The sequence below is a fragment of the Strix uralensis genome, chromosome 9, assembly GCF_047716275.1.
Source record: "Strix uralensis isolate ZFMK-TIS-50842 chromosome 9, bStrUra1, whole genome shotgun sequence".
Taxonomy (NCBI): Eukaryota; Metazoa; Chordata; class Aves; order Strigiformes; family Strigidae; genus Strix; species Strix uralensis.
Genome location: NC_133980.1, coordinates 29,792,174 through 29,806,547, shown reverse-complemented (window position 1 = coordinate 29,806,547; position 14,374 = coordinate 29,792,174). Strand labels below are relative to the sequence as shown.

Below are 14,374 nucleotides of genomic sequence, written 5' to 3'. Positions count from 1 at the left end.
AAAAGGGGAGGGGAGGGAAACAAGGAGGAGAGCATGACAAGGGGACGCAGAGCTTGAAGGTGTAGGAGAGACGTTGGGTCTTCCTTCCAGCAGCATCCGTGCTCAGTGACATCCAGCCACCATGCGATGCCAGGGCTGCTTTTCAGTTGGGAGTCCCAAGCACTGTACCCAAAGCCGGGTGGGCTGGTTGGCATCCTTCCCCTCCTGGCACATGAGATGTACCTCTCGTGTGTCATGAGATGAGGGCGGCCCTCTGCACCACTTGGGACAGCTTGGCGCTCTCCTGGGAGGGCCCGTTTTGTGGTTTCACCCCTCTCTCTTGGGCGAGGGTCCCTGGGCATGGACGGTCCCTTGGGCTCAGCACCCCTGAAACCCTTTATCAGCAGAGGCTTCGCTGGGCGCCTCCCGTGCTGTGTTGGCCAAACTCTCCAACACTGATTAGGAGAGGGACAGAGGGAGGCATGGCCTTTGCTTGTTTAGGGCATGACCTCGTTATTGAAGGAGGTAATTAAACATGCCTGGGATGTCTTTGCTCGTTAGCCAGCTCCCTGTTGCCATGCTGGTGCTGAGAAGGTTCGTCAGAAGGACGGCAGCACCAAGCCCAACGGCTTTGTCAGTGCCATTAATGATTGCCCAGCACACCTGCCATCACCGATGGTGCAATATTTCAGAGCTTGGCCAGCCTCTCCGCTCACTCGCGCTGATCAGGGCAGCAGCAGGGACCCGGTTGGCGCGATGGGTTGATGGATCCAGGGTTGCTTGGCTTGCAGCGTCGCCTCGGCGCTGAAGCTCAGCCCCGGGAGCAGGAGAGATGCTGTCGGAGGGGAGCAGGGTGAGAAGCAGAGCTGGGCTTTTCCTCCACTGCGTTTAAACCTGGCAGGTAGCCGGGGAAGCCGGCTGAGGCAAGGGTTAACCTCCTCCTGCGCTGCAACCTGTGCTCCTCCGCAACCCATGTGATGTACAACAGGAGCAACACGAGATTAACAGCACCTTCACAGTTTTCTGCTCCAGCAACCCCAGCTAAAATTAACCCGGTTTAGGAGGCATTTGTAACTGGTGGAGGTGGAGGAGATGGCGGGTGCACGTGTTCAGCCTGGGCAATCCCTGGGGGCCTTTCCCAGCCCTTTCTGCAGCCTGAGCCTGAGCTTTCACCTTGGAGCTTCTGATCCGTGACGTGCCATGTGAATTTTGCTGAGCCCCTTTAGCTAAGCTGATGCTGGAATATAGGCATCAAAATTATCACTTAACAGCTGACCTGTGTGCGGATGGGGGTCGTGGGACCCTCTGGACCACAGCCCCCCAGTCTGGGGAGCTCGCAGCTGGGGTGGACCATGGTGAATGTGGGTTGCAGCACCTGGGCAGGGAGGTCTGGCCTCTCCCAGGGAAACTGAGGCAGGAGATGCAAACACCACCCCGCCCCATGGCTCCCTTTGCATCCCTGCTCAGGGGTTCTGAACAAGGTGGCTCGGCAGCCGCGGGGCCCCCGGCTCTGCCCGGGCTGATAACGGTGCCTTTGTGCCGCCCGGCTGCCGCTGCTGACTCAGGGCTTTTTCCCGTCCACCGCCACTGCGGGAGCCCCGTGACCCATCGGTGGGGGGACCCTGCAAGGGGAGGGTGGCAGCGAAGCAGTGAGGCGACTGCAGAAAGCCAGCGGCTGCGGGAGCCGGCGGTACCCCGCGGTGAGGGCGAGGGACGGAGGGGACACCCCCAGCCGAGCAGGACCCGGTGAGTGCCTTCGCTTTCTCCGTGGGGTGTTCAATCAGCAAAAAGTCATAATTAAAACACGGGTGAAAGTCGCCCTCGGCTGCTCTGGCTGCACCCCAGAGCGGGACACCCCTCTCTTCCTGCGGGGATAACCTGGGACATGTAACCCGGGGACAGCTGATGGCAGCGGCTCCTGCTGTCTCCAAAGGCCCTTGGGGACTGCTCGCACCCCACTGCCACAGGGACACCCTGGCCGGGGACCCCGTGATTCGTGTTGTGCACCCCGGGGTTCCCCCACAGGGGAGGAGGAAACAAGGAGCCGGCTGTGTGTGCTGTGCTGGAGGCACCAGAAATGCAGGACAAAAACTCCCTGAGCCCCTCGCGAAGAGCCCGGGTCCGGTCCCGGGGTCTTGGCCGTGCGGAGACGGGCCCTGTCCCCCCAACACACCCGCTTGACGATGGGAGTGGGGAACCGCAGGTCTCACTCTGCTCTTTGCTGACTGGTCTCGATTTATCAGAACCCCCTTTTGAAGAGCATCTTGAAGATCAACTTAATTTTATTTTGGGGTAGCCCAGCTCAGCCTCTTCAGTGTTACCCAAAATCCCGTCCCACCTTTGAGCAGCAGTGACTTGCCACCGCGGCAGCACATGTTCAGCCCCCAACCCTGCCCGTAGCGACCTGCCCTCCAGCCTGTGCTCCTGGGGGGTTCCCCAAACCCACCAAATTAAACCCCAAACCCCTCCAAGGACAACACAGCTCTCACCCTCAGCTGGTTCCCCCACCCACCTTCATCACCCACCCAGGGTGGGGCTGCATCTTTCTGCCGTAGACACCATGGGCTCCCGGCACTTCCCCGCCCGCACCGTGCTCTTCGAGAAGGAGTCCAACGGCGTCACGTACCGCGTGCCCGCCCTGCTCTACCTGCCCTGCGTGGCCAAGCTGCTGGCCTTCGCGGAGGAGCGGCTGAGCGCCGACGATGCCCACGCCAACCTGCTGGTGCTGCGCCGTGGCACCATCTACGGGAGCTACGTGGAGGTGGGACGGGGGAGACACCCGAGGTTGGGGTGGGGGGGGGACACGCTGTGCCTGGGACATGAGGACGGCCGGGGGGGGGGGGGTTGTCCTTTGCTGCTCGTGCGTGGCACAACCGAGCTCCTGGAGGCACCTGTGTGGGGAAGGGAGGCTGGGTTGGGTGGAGTGGAGTGGTCCTCACCCTCTCCATCCTCTCCTCCTCCCCGGGTAGTGGGAGGACATGCGCGTGCTGGAGACAGCGATGCTGCAGCACCACCGGTCGATGAACCCCTGCCCACTCTACGATGAGTTCACCGGCACGCTCTTCCTTTTCTTCATCACGGTGCTGGGCAGGACGCCTGAAGCCTACCAGATCGTCACTGGCCAAAATGTCACCCGCCTCTGTTGTGTCACCAGTGCTGACCAGGGCCTGAGCTGGAGCACAGCCACAGACCTGACACAGCAGGTCATTGGTGGGGCCATCAAAGGTAGCCCACCGGAGAGGGGCGAGGAGGGCGGGGGAGGACAGCCAGCAAGAGGGCAACCATGGGTTTTGGGCTCCTGGATCCACCCATGATGTGGCTGGAGGTGGCCTCAGGGTAGGGAGCCCACAAGCATCAAAGAAGTGGGGTGGAAGAGGACCTCAAGCAGAGGGGTGAGGGGATGGAGGGAGTATCTGTGTAGCTTGCACAGGGGGAGAGAAGCTGGAGAGGCCCCATAGCTATGGGTAGGACCATGCATGAGGACCACCAGGCTGCACTGGGCTCTGCATCCCACCACCTTGCTTGGCTAGGCTGGGGCGGGGGGGGATGTGCTGGAGACCCTTCCACATTGGGCATGTCAGGGGCACCATGGAGGCCACTCTTCACCCCTCTCCCATCTCCGCTCCCCCAGACTGGGCAACGTTTGCTCTGGGCCCCGGGCACGGGATCCAGCTGCGGTCTGGCCGGCTGCTGGTGCCTGCCTACAGCTACCACATCGACTGCAAGGAGTGCTTCGGGCAGCTCTGCAAGACCACCCCGCACTCCTTCGCCTTCTACAGCGATGACCACGGCCGGGGTTGGCGCTTCGGGGAGTTCATCCCCAACCTGCAGACGGGCGAGTGCCAGCTGGTCTCGGTGGACGAGGAGGACGGCTCCAACGTCCTCTACTGCAACGCCCGCAGCCCCCTGGGCTTCAGGGTCCAGGCGCTCAGCACAGATGATGGGGCCGTCTTCCACGGGGGGCAGCTGGTCCAGCGGCTGGTCGAGCCCCCCCATGGCTGTCACGGCAGTGTCATTGGCTTCCCCGCACCTTTCGTCTATGTCCCCGCCACTCCCCAGGACCCCGTGATGCCCCTCCAGGGCTCAGCTCACCGGCTGCTCCCTGGGATGCTCCCAGGGTTTCGGTACCTGCCCGCTCGACAGGCAGCGGGTGATGAGCTGCCCACCCTGGCCACCAGCAGCCACCAGCAGTCAGCCCAGCCTGAGGAGGGCTGTCCAACCCCAGGGCATCACGGCCATGCCCGTGGCATCACCTCAGTCCAAGGGGACCCTGTGGCAACTCCCAGCCCCGCTGCCTTCTTCCAAGCGCCGACATGGGTCCTCTACTCCCACCCCACCAGCTCCATGTCACGGGTCAACATGGGGGTTCACCTGAGCACCTTCCCCAGGGATGTAGAGAGCTGGACTGAGCCCTGGGTCATCTACGAGGGCCCAAGTGCTTACTCGGACCTGGCTTACATGGAGCTGCCCTACAACGAGGCCTCCATCTCCGGTGGCCCAGCCATCGCTTTCGCCTGCCTCTATGAGAACGGGACACAGTCACCCTACGAGCAGATCTCCTTCAGCATGTTCACACTGCACGATGTGCTCCAGAACATCCCCCTGACAGCCACTGCTTCCCGGCGGGATGGTGGCCCCCCGCGTCGCAGGAAGTGGGGGCGAAGGAGCTGCCTCGTCTCCTAGTGCCCCCCCCGCCCCAGGTCAGCCCCCCACCCTTTGCCCCCCAGTGCCAGACCCCCGGGCACCAATCCAGAGACCAGCGCGTCGGGATGCTCACAGGCCAGGGTCCTGCCACCGGCCAGCATGGCCACATCACACAGAAGGCACGCGCTACCGTCCCAAAACTGGGTTTTATCTCATTTTCATTGTAATTTTTTTAATTATATAGTTAGTTGGGCATGGAGTCTTGTACCACCAGCCCAACCCCATCCTCCTTTCCAACCACATGAGCCACCCCATGGGCGGCAACACAGCGATGTGGGGAGGAGGCAGCCAAGGGCACATCATGTCACCTGCGTGTGCCAGGTGCTGGGTCGGGGACTCATGATGCTCCAGCTGGTACCACCCTGCTCTGAGGGTTTTCCTCCTAGGGTCATAATTATTTATGTTCCTTTTTTTAATTGCTTCTTTTTAATGATCCCGTTCAAGCCAATTCCTCTTTTTCTCAGCAGCCTCTCAGAAATCGCTGTGCTGGTTTTGGCTGGGATAGAGTTAATTTTCCTCATAATAGCTGGTAGGGGGCTATGGTTTGGATTTGTGCCGAAAACAAGCGTTAATAACCCAGGGATGTTTTAGTTACTGCTGAGCAGTGCTTACACAGAGTCAAGGCCTTTTCTGCCTCTCACCTCACCCCACCAGTGAGAGGCTGGGGGTGCACAAGGAGTTGGGAGGGGACAGAGCTGGGACCCCAACTGACCAAAGGGATATTCCAGACCATATGACATCATGCTCAGCAATAAAAACAGGGGGGAGGCTGGCTGGGATGCACTGCTCAGGGACTGGCTGGGCGTCGGTCAGTTGGTGGTGAGCAATTGTTTTCATTTGCATCACTTGTCTTTCTCGGGTTTTATTTCTCTCTGTTATTTTCTGTTTCATTACAATTGATTTATTTTATTTTATTTCAATTATTAAATTGTCCTTATCTCAACCCACAAGTTTTCTCACTTTTACCCTTCCAATTCTCTTCCCCCATCCAGCTGTGTGGTGCTTCGTTGCTGGCTGATTACTTTTTTTATTAAGCTACCATGGACACGGTGACTTTCCTCTGAACCTTATCAGTTCTGGGGCAAACATCCTCCCCCCACAAGCAGGTTCAGGGTCTGTACCCACACCCGGTCCCTGTAAAGTTTTAGGGAAGGAGGTCTGGGGGTGGGGGATGCACTGAAGCCGGTGACACCCCCTGCGAGGGGGTGGTGGGATGGGGTCCTGGGGTGGTGGGGATGAGCGGCTGCTCCCAACACTTGCTGCACACACACGTGTGTGTGTATGGGTGAACTTTGCGGGGGCTGCACCTCAATTCCAGCACTGTGTCCCCCAGCACGACTCCATCCAAGTCCCCCAGCCCCAGCTGGAGCCCAGCTGGGCTCCTCCACTCTCCTTCACCTCTCCTGCCCCAGGCGGGAGACAAACACCAGCACAAACTGCCCTAAATATAGATTGATTAAAGAAAATAAGTTAGTGTTCCAGCTCTTCTCTCTACTAATACCATCGTGTCACATTTTGCACTCGGGCAGGTGGTGGCTGATGAGGAGGGGTTGGGGAAGCCACTGGGCTTGTGCTGGGATGCCAGGAGCCAGGTCCTCACCTCCATTGCTCTCTGGGCTGGTTTCCAACCCCAGATAGCTGCCAGCCCCAAGGAGCTCCAGGGAGGAAGAAGAGGTATCACCCAGGTGGAGGCCAGAGGCTGCATCAAGGCAGCCCTTTGCACGCTAACCCCACGCACGTTGCTTTGACATCTCATGTGGGCTGGGGTGTCTGCCATGGGGCTTTCTGTCCATCTTGCACGAGGGTCTTGCACTGGGCTGGTACCACAGTTCCTGCCATATCCCCACCATGGCATGAGCCACTGGCCAAGAGACACCCGGGGATGATACCGCCTCAAAGTTCAGCCTCCTGGCACCATCACAGGTTCCTACTTGCCCTCGCAATAGCCACAGAGGCACCCAAGGCAGCCATTGAGCACCTGAAGGGAGGCCAGCACCATCTCGGCAGCGCTGATGAGCAGCAGGAGGAAGAGGAGGATGCTGTTCCAAACCACAACGCCCTTCGGCTCCAGGCAGATGCTCCAGATGCGACGATCAAACAGGTAGTTCTCTGCCCTGCACAACGGGGAGAGGAGGAGATGCAAGATGCTGCCCCATGGCAGGTCAGGAATTGCATTGCTTTCCATCATGGAGTTGTGCCCCAGACTCCCTGTCCTTCATCCTGAGGATGAGCTGGGTCAGCAGGGTGATGGGGATGGGAGCATGACATATAGAAAGCCGTGGAAGGTGAAGACCTCTTGAACTACTGGGGTCTTGCGTCACCACCAGTAAGCCCACCCACCACAAATAACACCGACTTAATTAGCAATAAGCTGATGAGGCAGCACCAGCAACTCGACCCCACTGCCTCACCTGGTGCCAGGCTCCTGGTCACTGGCGTCCCGGAAGGGGTAACCCCAGAGGGTGCCGTGCCCGTGGCCATGCTTGGAGGCGTTGTAGAAGCAGAGGGGTCCATCGGTCAAACCCAACCCAGAGAAGACGAAGCAGGCGGCAGCGCCCAGGACCGCCAGCTTGGAGAGCACGGCGGAGATGAAAGCCTGTGGGCAGCGCCCAGGGAGGGCGGTGGGGGGACACCAGAAGTCAGAGAAGCTCCAAAACGTGGCTGCATGTTAATCAGCAGAGTTTGGTAAGGGGGCAAAACTCCCCTCCCCTTCACCACAAGGGCCTCCAGCCTCAGAGAGCCAAAGCTGAGGATGGAGCTGTCGCTGGGTTGTTTTGAGCTGGGCAGAAGTGGGCAGGGAGCTGCCCCGCAGGGCCTGGTGGGGCAGAGCCCACACCAGCATGCACGGGAAGCCCTGTCCTCTGGGGAGGTGACACCATGCAGCGTCCCACCTGGGAGAGGGGGCACCCTGCCACGACCCACCCACCACATCCCACCACCATGCTTTGGCACAGGGGCCCCGGTGCTGCCTTACGTTGTGACGGGTGCCGCAGTCAGAGCAGCCGGTGCATCGCCACCCCACTGCCGTGACGTGGGTCGCTGCCAGCAGCACCTGCGGGAAGGAAAAAGGGGCTGGGGATGAAAGGGAGCCACCCACTCCATCCTTTCATCCCTGCTTCCATCCCTTCATCCCTGCTCCACAGGCACGCGAGGAAGGACGCGGCACAAACCGCGGTACTCACCACGATGCCGCCTCCCCAGACCCCCGGCAGGACCTTGGCATGTTTGCTGATGTGCCCCTCCACCAGGTACTTCCACGTCCCGCCGGGGAAGAGGAGGAGGATGTTGGCTGCCATGGAGAGTGTGCCCAGCGCCAGCAGGCAGGGACCCACGATCCGGCTGCACTTCCCCACACACATGGCCACTCTGCACAGGGATGGGGAGGACGAGGAGAGGAAAGGGCTGCCTTCGGCCCCATGATGCCCCACAGCTCCCCCACCCTGAGCCCATCTCACAGCCGTGGGTGGACAAGAGTTTGCTGGTTGATGCTTTTGTGTTCCAGCCTAACCCACTGGCACTGCCCTTACTCAAGAGTGATTTCCAATGGAAATCCTATTTTCCCCACACCATCTAATTAATTAAATATTAAAAATAATTCCATGTTAATACCAGTATACCGCTGCCAAACAGTTTTCTTGAGGTTGAGCTTTTTTATCATAGAAGGAGAAGCCTAACTTTAGACCTGCTAATATTTGCCAAACGGGCAAGAGAGTTTAAGACAACAGCAGGTCCCGCACTCAGCCTTGAAACCTGTGCAAGCCACAGGGTCGGCTCCTCCAAAACGTTACTGGAGGAAGGAGACCAACCTCCACAGCTTGGTTTGACTTTGAGTGCTTACAACGAGCAGAAGGGAGCCAGGAAAGGGGCGAAATCCTTAGACAAGGACTTATGAAAGCACATCAGTCTCCAATCTAATCCAACAGCAACTCCATCCCCATCACACACTAGTCCTATATATATATATATATATGCTGAAACAAATTCAAGTTATTTAAGAAAAGGTTCTGACATCTCCTCAGACAAGCCATCCAGATCCACTGGCATTTTATTAAGTTATCAATTCACCTAGGAAGTGCCTGCCCATCTCCAGGTGATACCCTGTCAAAAATTAGCTCTCCCTTTTCTGTACCCGCAAGATGGGGGATGCCCATCGGTCACTCTGGGACCACCAAAAACAACCTGTTTTGCTGTTGTCCTGGCTTCCCAGGTTTCTTCTACCCTGTGTTCATTTTTGCTTTAGGTTGGTTTTATGAGTTTTTCCCTTTCCCGGTGGCTTCCAACCTGTTTTGCACAAGCTTCCTGCGTCGAGCTGCTTCTCACACTGGCTAATTTATTTCAGGCTTGCTCTGGTTTTGCAGAAGCAGAAGTGAAGAGGCACCACATGGTTATTTCCATGGGAAGAGGTGCCTCAGCTCGCCTCGTGCACAGTGTCAGCGATGGGGAGGAGCAGCTCAGGCTGCACATCCAGCCCCTGCACAGCCCGAGAGGCCGGGGGGCACCAGCCCAAGGGGGTTTTGCATTGCTGTGACCTGCTAGAGACCAGCCACCAGGCTGCTGGGGGCCAGGGAGGGCTGAACGTGGAGGAACAAGGCTGCAAAACCTTTCTTCATGGAGAGGACACAAGACAAGAAACCCAAGGTAGACCATCAGCTCTACCTTATCCTGGGGCTTCACTCCCCCTCTGCTTTCTATCCTCCCTGCCTTTGTCAGAAGGAATTTAGGGCCTCTCGCCCCCACTGCGTTCCAGGGATTGTGCACGGTTGTCCCCCCAGAGCCATGAGCATTCAGTGCTGAGTCCCACCTCCCCACTTTGGAGGATCTTTCAGGAGAGCTCTTGCTCCTCTGGAGCTCAGAGTGTGGGCTGCTCTCATCAGCCAGAGGCTTTTGTGGTCTTCTGCCTGTCTCCCCTTCACCTCTCCAAGGACTCTCCTGCCCCTCCAGCACTGCCCTCTCCCTATGGAAGGCAGGAGGTCTCCTTCCCGCTTCTCCACAGCTTACTGTCCCCTCAATGCTCTCCTTGAGCAAGAAGCAAGCTTGAATTAGCTACCTTCTTCTACCTCAGCCATTCAGACAAACTCCTCTGTAAGGGGAGGTAAAGCAAAAGTGCAGCTTAACTAGTCCCTGTTAGGACACTCAAAAGAAAGACTCCCTTCCTGCCGGCATGTCCCCATGGCCAAAAGCAAGGGGTTTTAAGCAAATCCGAGGGAACCTGTCATCCCGCCTTTCTGCCTTACCTGGAAGCGATGCCACGTGGAGCCAGCAGCGTCCACTCCTCGGATGAGCCGTCCCGGAGGCATCACCCATGGGTGACTATTTATGATGTGCTCCACATCTTCCTCCTTTGCCCCGAGGTCCACCCACCACATCCTTTCCTCTCCCACACAACTGACAGCTCAAAAGGAAGAATGACTGTCCTGTCTGACTGAGCCTGCCTCTGCCGCCATTGCGGCTCATCCAGCTGCTCGACTGTGCCCCCTTTCACTGGCAGAAGCCACGAGCCCACCAAAACGTTCACAACTTCAGATTTTAAGGCTTCTACCACGTCTGCCCTAAATACCTTGACTATTGCCCAAGTAGCAAACACCATTTCTCCTGGAACGACCCGCGATGACTGTGTAGGGAGAACGTTTTCCTGTCTCCTCTGTGGCCCACTCCAAATGTCACCATGAGTCCACATCCTCTACCAAGGGCTTCTTCCACCGTGTTTCACCTTATTTCCCTCATTGTGCGAGAGCTTTTTGTGTGAATGCTGAACAGTTCAGGTTTGCCTCTTCTCATTTTTACCCGCAGGGGGGGAGCACACTAATATTTTAGTAAAAGCTTCTAAATAAATATACTCGTGTCTCAGCTGGTTCCCATCTCCTGACCTTTGCTTCCTTGCAGACAGCTCAGCTTTTCCTCCATTGTTGAGTATACCCCCATTACATATATATCTTACACCTTGGTGACAACTTTGAGAGAGAAAGGTTATTTTTGGATATCTTAATTATTGCAAGTCATCAGACACCAGCATTTCAAAGTCCTATCTAGGGTGTCCATGACTGGCAGACAGCGTGCAATGGGGAAGCTCCTCTTCTGTCCCCAGAGAGGTCTCATAGTAGCAGATCCAAGATGGGAACAGGACTGGAAGAACATGACCTCTGTGAACAGGAGACAGGAAAGCCGTAGGACCAAAAAAAAAATGCCAAAAACGGGCAGTTTTTCTGGCAGAGGAGTGGCAGGCAGCACAAGCAAAGAGGAGAATTGCTCATGGGCTGTGCAGGCAAGAGGAAGAATCCTCTCAAAGAAGAATTTGGAGAAGGTTCATATTCCTCGTGCATTCATCATGAGGACCTGAGGCACATCAGCTGCCTGGAACACGGGCTTCCTCGTCTGCAACAGCCACAGGAGACGAAGCGTAAGTGCAGATATCTTACAGCCCTGATACAGTCTTGCTCCAATACAGTAAATTAAAAAAAGCAACTAGAGTGTCACCTTTTGTTTTAAAACCCAGCTTGCTCTGCCTAGGGTAGCACACAGGAGTAGCGTTTGCCAATACATTTCAAAGTGGCTTCTCCTGCTGTCAAATCCATGAGTACGGGACTGCTGAGAATATAAAACCTGCTCCAATTACAGCGTGCCACTGTTTGTTGGAAGAAACAGAAAATGGAGTTGGAGCCCTTGAGTGCCACATAGAAAAAGATGAACAGGTGAGGCTGGGTTACATTAGCCAGTTCTGTTTTCCTAGGAAAAATATGCTGAGAGGAACAGATTCTGTGAATAATGATAGCTCCTCTGAAAGGAAAATCAGTTTGCAACAGCACGTAAATCCCCGTTTTATTCTTAAATAAGACAAACTGGTCTCTGAAAAACACAGCAGCAACAGCGAAACATGTAGGACAGCAGACTGTTGAGAATAATCCAATTTTTCCTTCCTTTTTTTTTTTTTTTTTTTCTTCACTTAGAGAGGAAGCATTTTTCACTCTGCTGGAAAAATTGTGTTGCAACTTCATCTTGTGCCCTTTTCTACGTCACAGCAATCTGAGCTTCCTACGTTGCCACACACATGATCTGGTCAATCACCTCCCACAGAAAAATCCCATGCCATTCAGGATGAAGCATCACCCACTTCGGCCCAAGTCCGTCATAGAAGAAGAAGAAGAATAAAAGGCTAATTTTAGCCCCGCGCACCTTCCCGAGCACCATGAGTGGCTGCACGCCTCCCTTTCTCACACGACAACTTAGTTAAGAAAGTGCCAGCACAGCAATTACAGGCAAGTAACGTTCTGCTGAGTTACCCAGCCACGGCGCTGCCAAACGTGGTCCCACGCAAAGCGATTCTGGCTCAGCAAGGTGCTCCTGCTGACTCCTTCTCTGACACCAGATCGCAGCTGGAGACCCTGGACGCATTTATCCGAGTTGTTTTGTGTCACTTTATCCCGTCACAGAGGGCTCTGCCTCTCCAGTCCGTGGTCTGCAGGTCACATTCAGCAACAGCTCTGAACTTTAAGGTCAGTGAGCTTTTTCTAACCACTGCGTCCACACTCTTAACCATGCTCCCCTCCTCTTTGCTTCCCCAAACTCTTCTGGGGCTGTGGAAATTGCACGACAGGTCGGGTTTCAAAAGCAGTTTGGCTTCAAGGAGCATCGAAGAGGCTGAGTCGAGTTTGAATCAGTGAGGTTGAACCATTCTGTGCCAAACCAACCTCCCCCTCGGTCCGGTCCAGAGGATGCTCAGCACCATTCAGTGGTCTCTCGCTCTCCTCTCCATAGCATCTGCAAATCTATTTCTGCCTCTAGCCAAGACTTCTCCAAACTCAGGCGTGGGCACGTTTGCTGCCAACAGTGATCCCCCCTTAGACAAGCCCCACACAGAGTTTGTGGCTAGAACTCAGACTGAAGAAATACCAACACAATCCTGCTAGACAATAGGGCATTTGCTTTAGTTTCCTTATGAATTTCACCTGATTTAACACATCACAGAATCCCAGAATCATCTCGGTGGGAAAAGCCCTCGAAGCTCCTCCAGTCCAACCATGAACCTCACCCTGACCGTTCCCAACTCCACCAGATCCCTCAGCGCTGGCTCAACCCGACTCTTCAACCCCTCCAGGGATGGGGACTCCCCCCCCCTGCCCTGGGCAGCCCATTCCAACGCCCAACAACCCCTTCTGCAAAGAAATACTTCCTAAGAGCCAGTCTAAACCTTCCCCGACGCAACTTGAAGCCAGATGAGATAAACCAGCCCAGTTAAAAGTTGGAAGGAGTCTGCAGAAAGGAAGAATAAATAAATTAAAAACAAGAGGCATATTGAGTTTATCCTGTAGTTCCTTGACCTGCAGACTGTGATGAAAAAGTGTTTCTTACTCACTCGGAAGGGGAAATACTTTCCTAAGCAGCATGAAGAGATCAGGCTGTTTTCCAGTCTTGAGAGGTGCACAAGCAAGCCTTCCTCACAGAAACTGGGGTTGTCCAGTTAACATAGGGACAAGGAGAGGTGCACGTGCCAAAAACTAAAGAGCCACTTCCAGGATACCCCTGGAAAGGTGGCCAGAGCAACAGCCTTCTCCTGGGGTCCTCCAGGTCAGTGCCCCCCAGACCTTGGGCAACCTCCCTTGAGAAAGCTTTGGGGTTGGGTAAGCCAAGCCAAGGGCATTTGCTCTCCTCTCCAAGGCCTGCTGGAAATGAGTCAACGATGAACACTGGTTGAAGGTTTTAGCGTGACTGTTGGCACAGTCAGCTACCCTACTCCATAACTTTTTGGAGAGTTGAAACAGCGCAAGACTGGGGCAGTGGCTGCAGTTACTGTTTAAGTGGAGACCTACCGACAGTCAGGAACACGAGGACGACCCGAGATCAGTTTCTTAAGCCTTTGTTTCCCCACTCAGTACTTGTCCAGAAGGGACTCTGCTCATCGACATTTCATGTGAGGCCATTACAGGAACGTCCCAAGGAGCCCAAAAGGCAACTGCAGAAGTTAAGAGGCTCCGTCTTGACAACACCTGTATGAGGACATTGACAGTTCAGAATAGAAAGCCACATCTCTGCTTTTCCATTAGAAGGATGGAAAATTCTAGCCCTACCTCTTTTTATTCATTTTCACATGGGTATTTTTTCTATCAAGGTGCCAAAAGGTTGTCTCGCTTCAAGACTTTGTAACCTCTAGAATGGGCTGAAGCTTTCCTGGGCTATGCAAGCAGCTCACTAATCAACAATTCCTTATCAGCAGGAACTGGATGTTTTCTACTGAAGTCAATGACTCGAGTTTATTATTTATTTATTATTATTGTATTTATTATTAGACACCATATTGCAAACAGGCTTCAAATTTAGGTAAGCCCTGTCCTTGCTGGCTGGGCAGACTCAGAGCTGTCATCTGAAATGACACACATTTGGACTTCTTCAGATGAGCTGCAGCTTCTGCTACTTATTTTGTAAAGAGAGTCAATGCCAACAAAAGCTGCTACAGCCAGGATAGGAAAATCATAAACTTCCCGGAGGTTCAACAGAAGCTGTGGCACCTGGACCTATTCTGCCAATTCACAGACCAGGAGGCAAAGGAAAAAGAAAAGCACACAGTCTGACAATTTTACTAAAAAGTCAGATACACACAGATAGAGAATTCGGCTTGATTTTCTTTCCTTCCCTTCTACTCCAGTGACCTTAGGGAAAAACTCAGAAACTCTCCACATAATGCAGGGACAGACTTTCA

At 55.1% G+C, this 14,374-nt stretch overlaps 2 protein-coding genes across 2 annotated transcripts; one reads left to right on the top strand and one right to left on the bottom strand.

The window, feature by feature from the left end:
- The first annotated feature begins 85 nt into the window (after positions 1-85).
- Positions 86-5,626, top strand: NEU4 (neuraminidase 4). The gene is made up of 4 exons (XM_074878050.1): positions 86-1,725; positions 2,509-2,740; positions 2,949-3,204; positions 3,611-5,626. Exons 1-4 carry the CDS (start codon positions 1,214-1,216, stop codon positions 4,660-4,662), a joined length of 2,052 nt encoding a protein of 683 aa, XP_074734151.1. The 5' UTR covers positions 86-1,213; the 3' UTR covers positions 4,663-5,626.
- A 156-nt stretch (positions 5,627-5,782) lies between these two features.
- TM4SF19 (transmembrane 4 L six family member 19) lies at positions 5,783-14,340 on the bottom strand. Its single transcript, XM_074878063.1, is given in 7 exon segments — positions 5,783-6,797; positions 7,095-7,279; positions 7,658-7,735; positions 7,866-8,049; positions 9,918-9,968; positions 9,970-10,002; positions 10,004-14,340. Coding segments are annotated over 7 exon segments (852 nt in total). The 5' UTR covers positions 10,138-14,340; the 3' UTR covers positions 5,783-6,610.
- Positions 14,341-14,374: the final 34 nt, after the last annotated feature.

Coding starts and splice junctions, on each gene's coding strand:
- NEU4 (XM_074878050.1), top strand. CDS start 1,214: ATGCTGGAATATAGGCATCAAAATTATCACTTAACAGCTGACCTGTGT. Junction 1,726..2,508: donor CCCCAGCCGAGCAGGACCCG/GTGAGTGCCTTC, acceptor TCACCCACCCAG/GGTGGGGCTGCATCTTTCTG. Junction 3,205..3,610: donor CATTGGTGGGGCCATCAAAG/GTAGCCCACCGG, acceptor CCGCTCCCCCAG/ACTGGGCAACGTTTGCTCTG.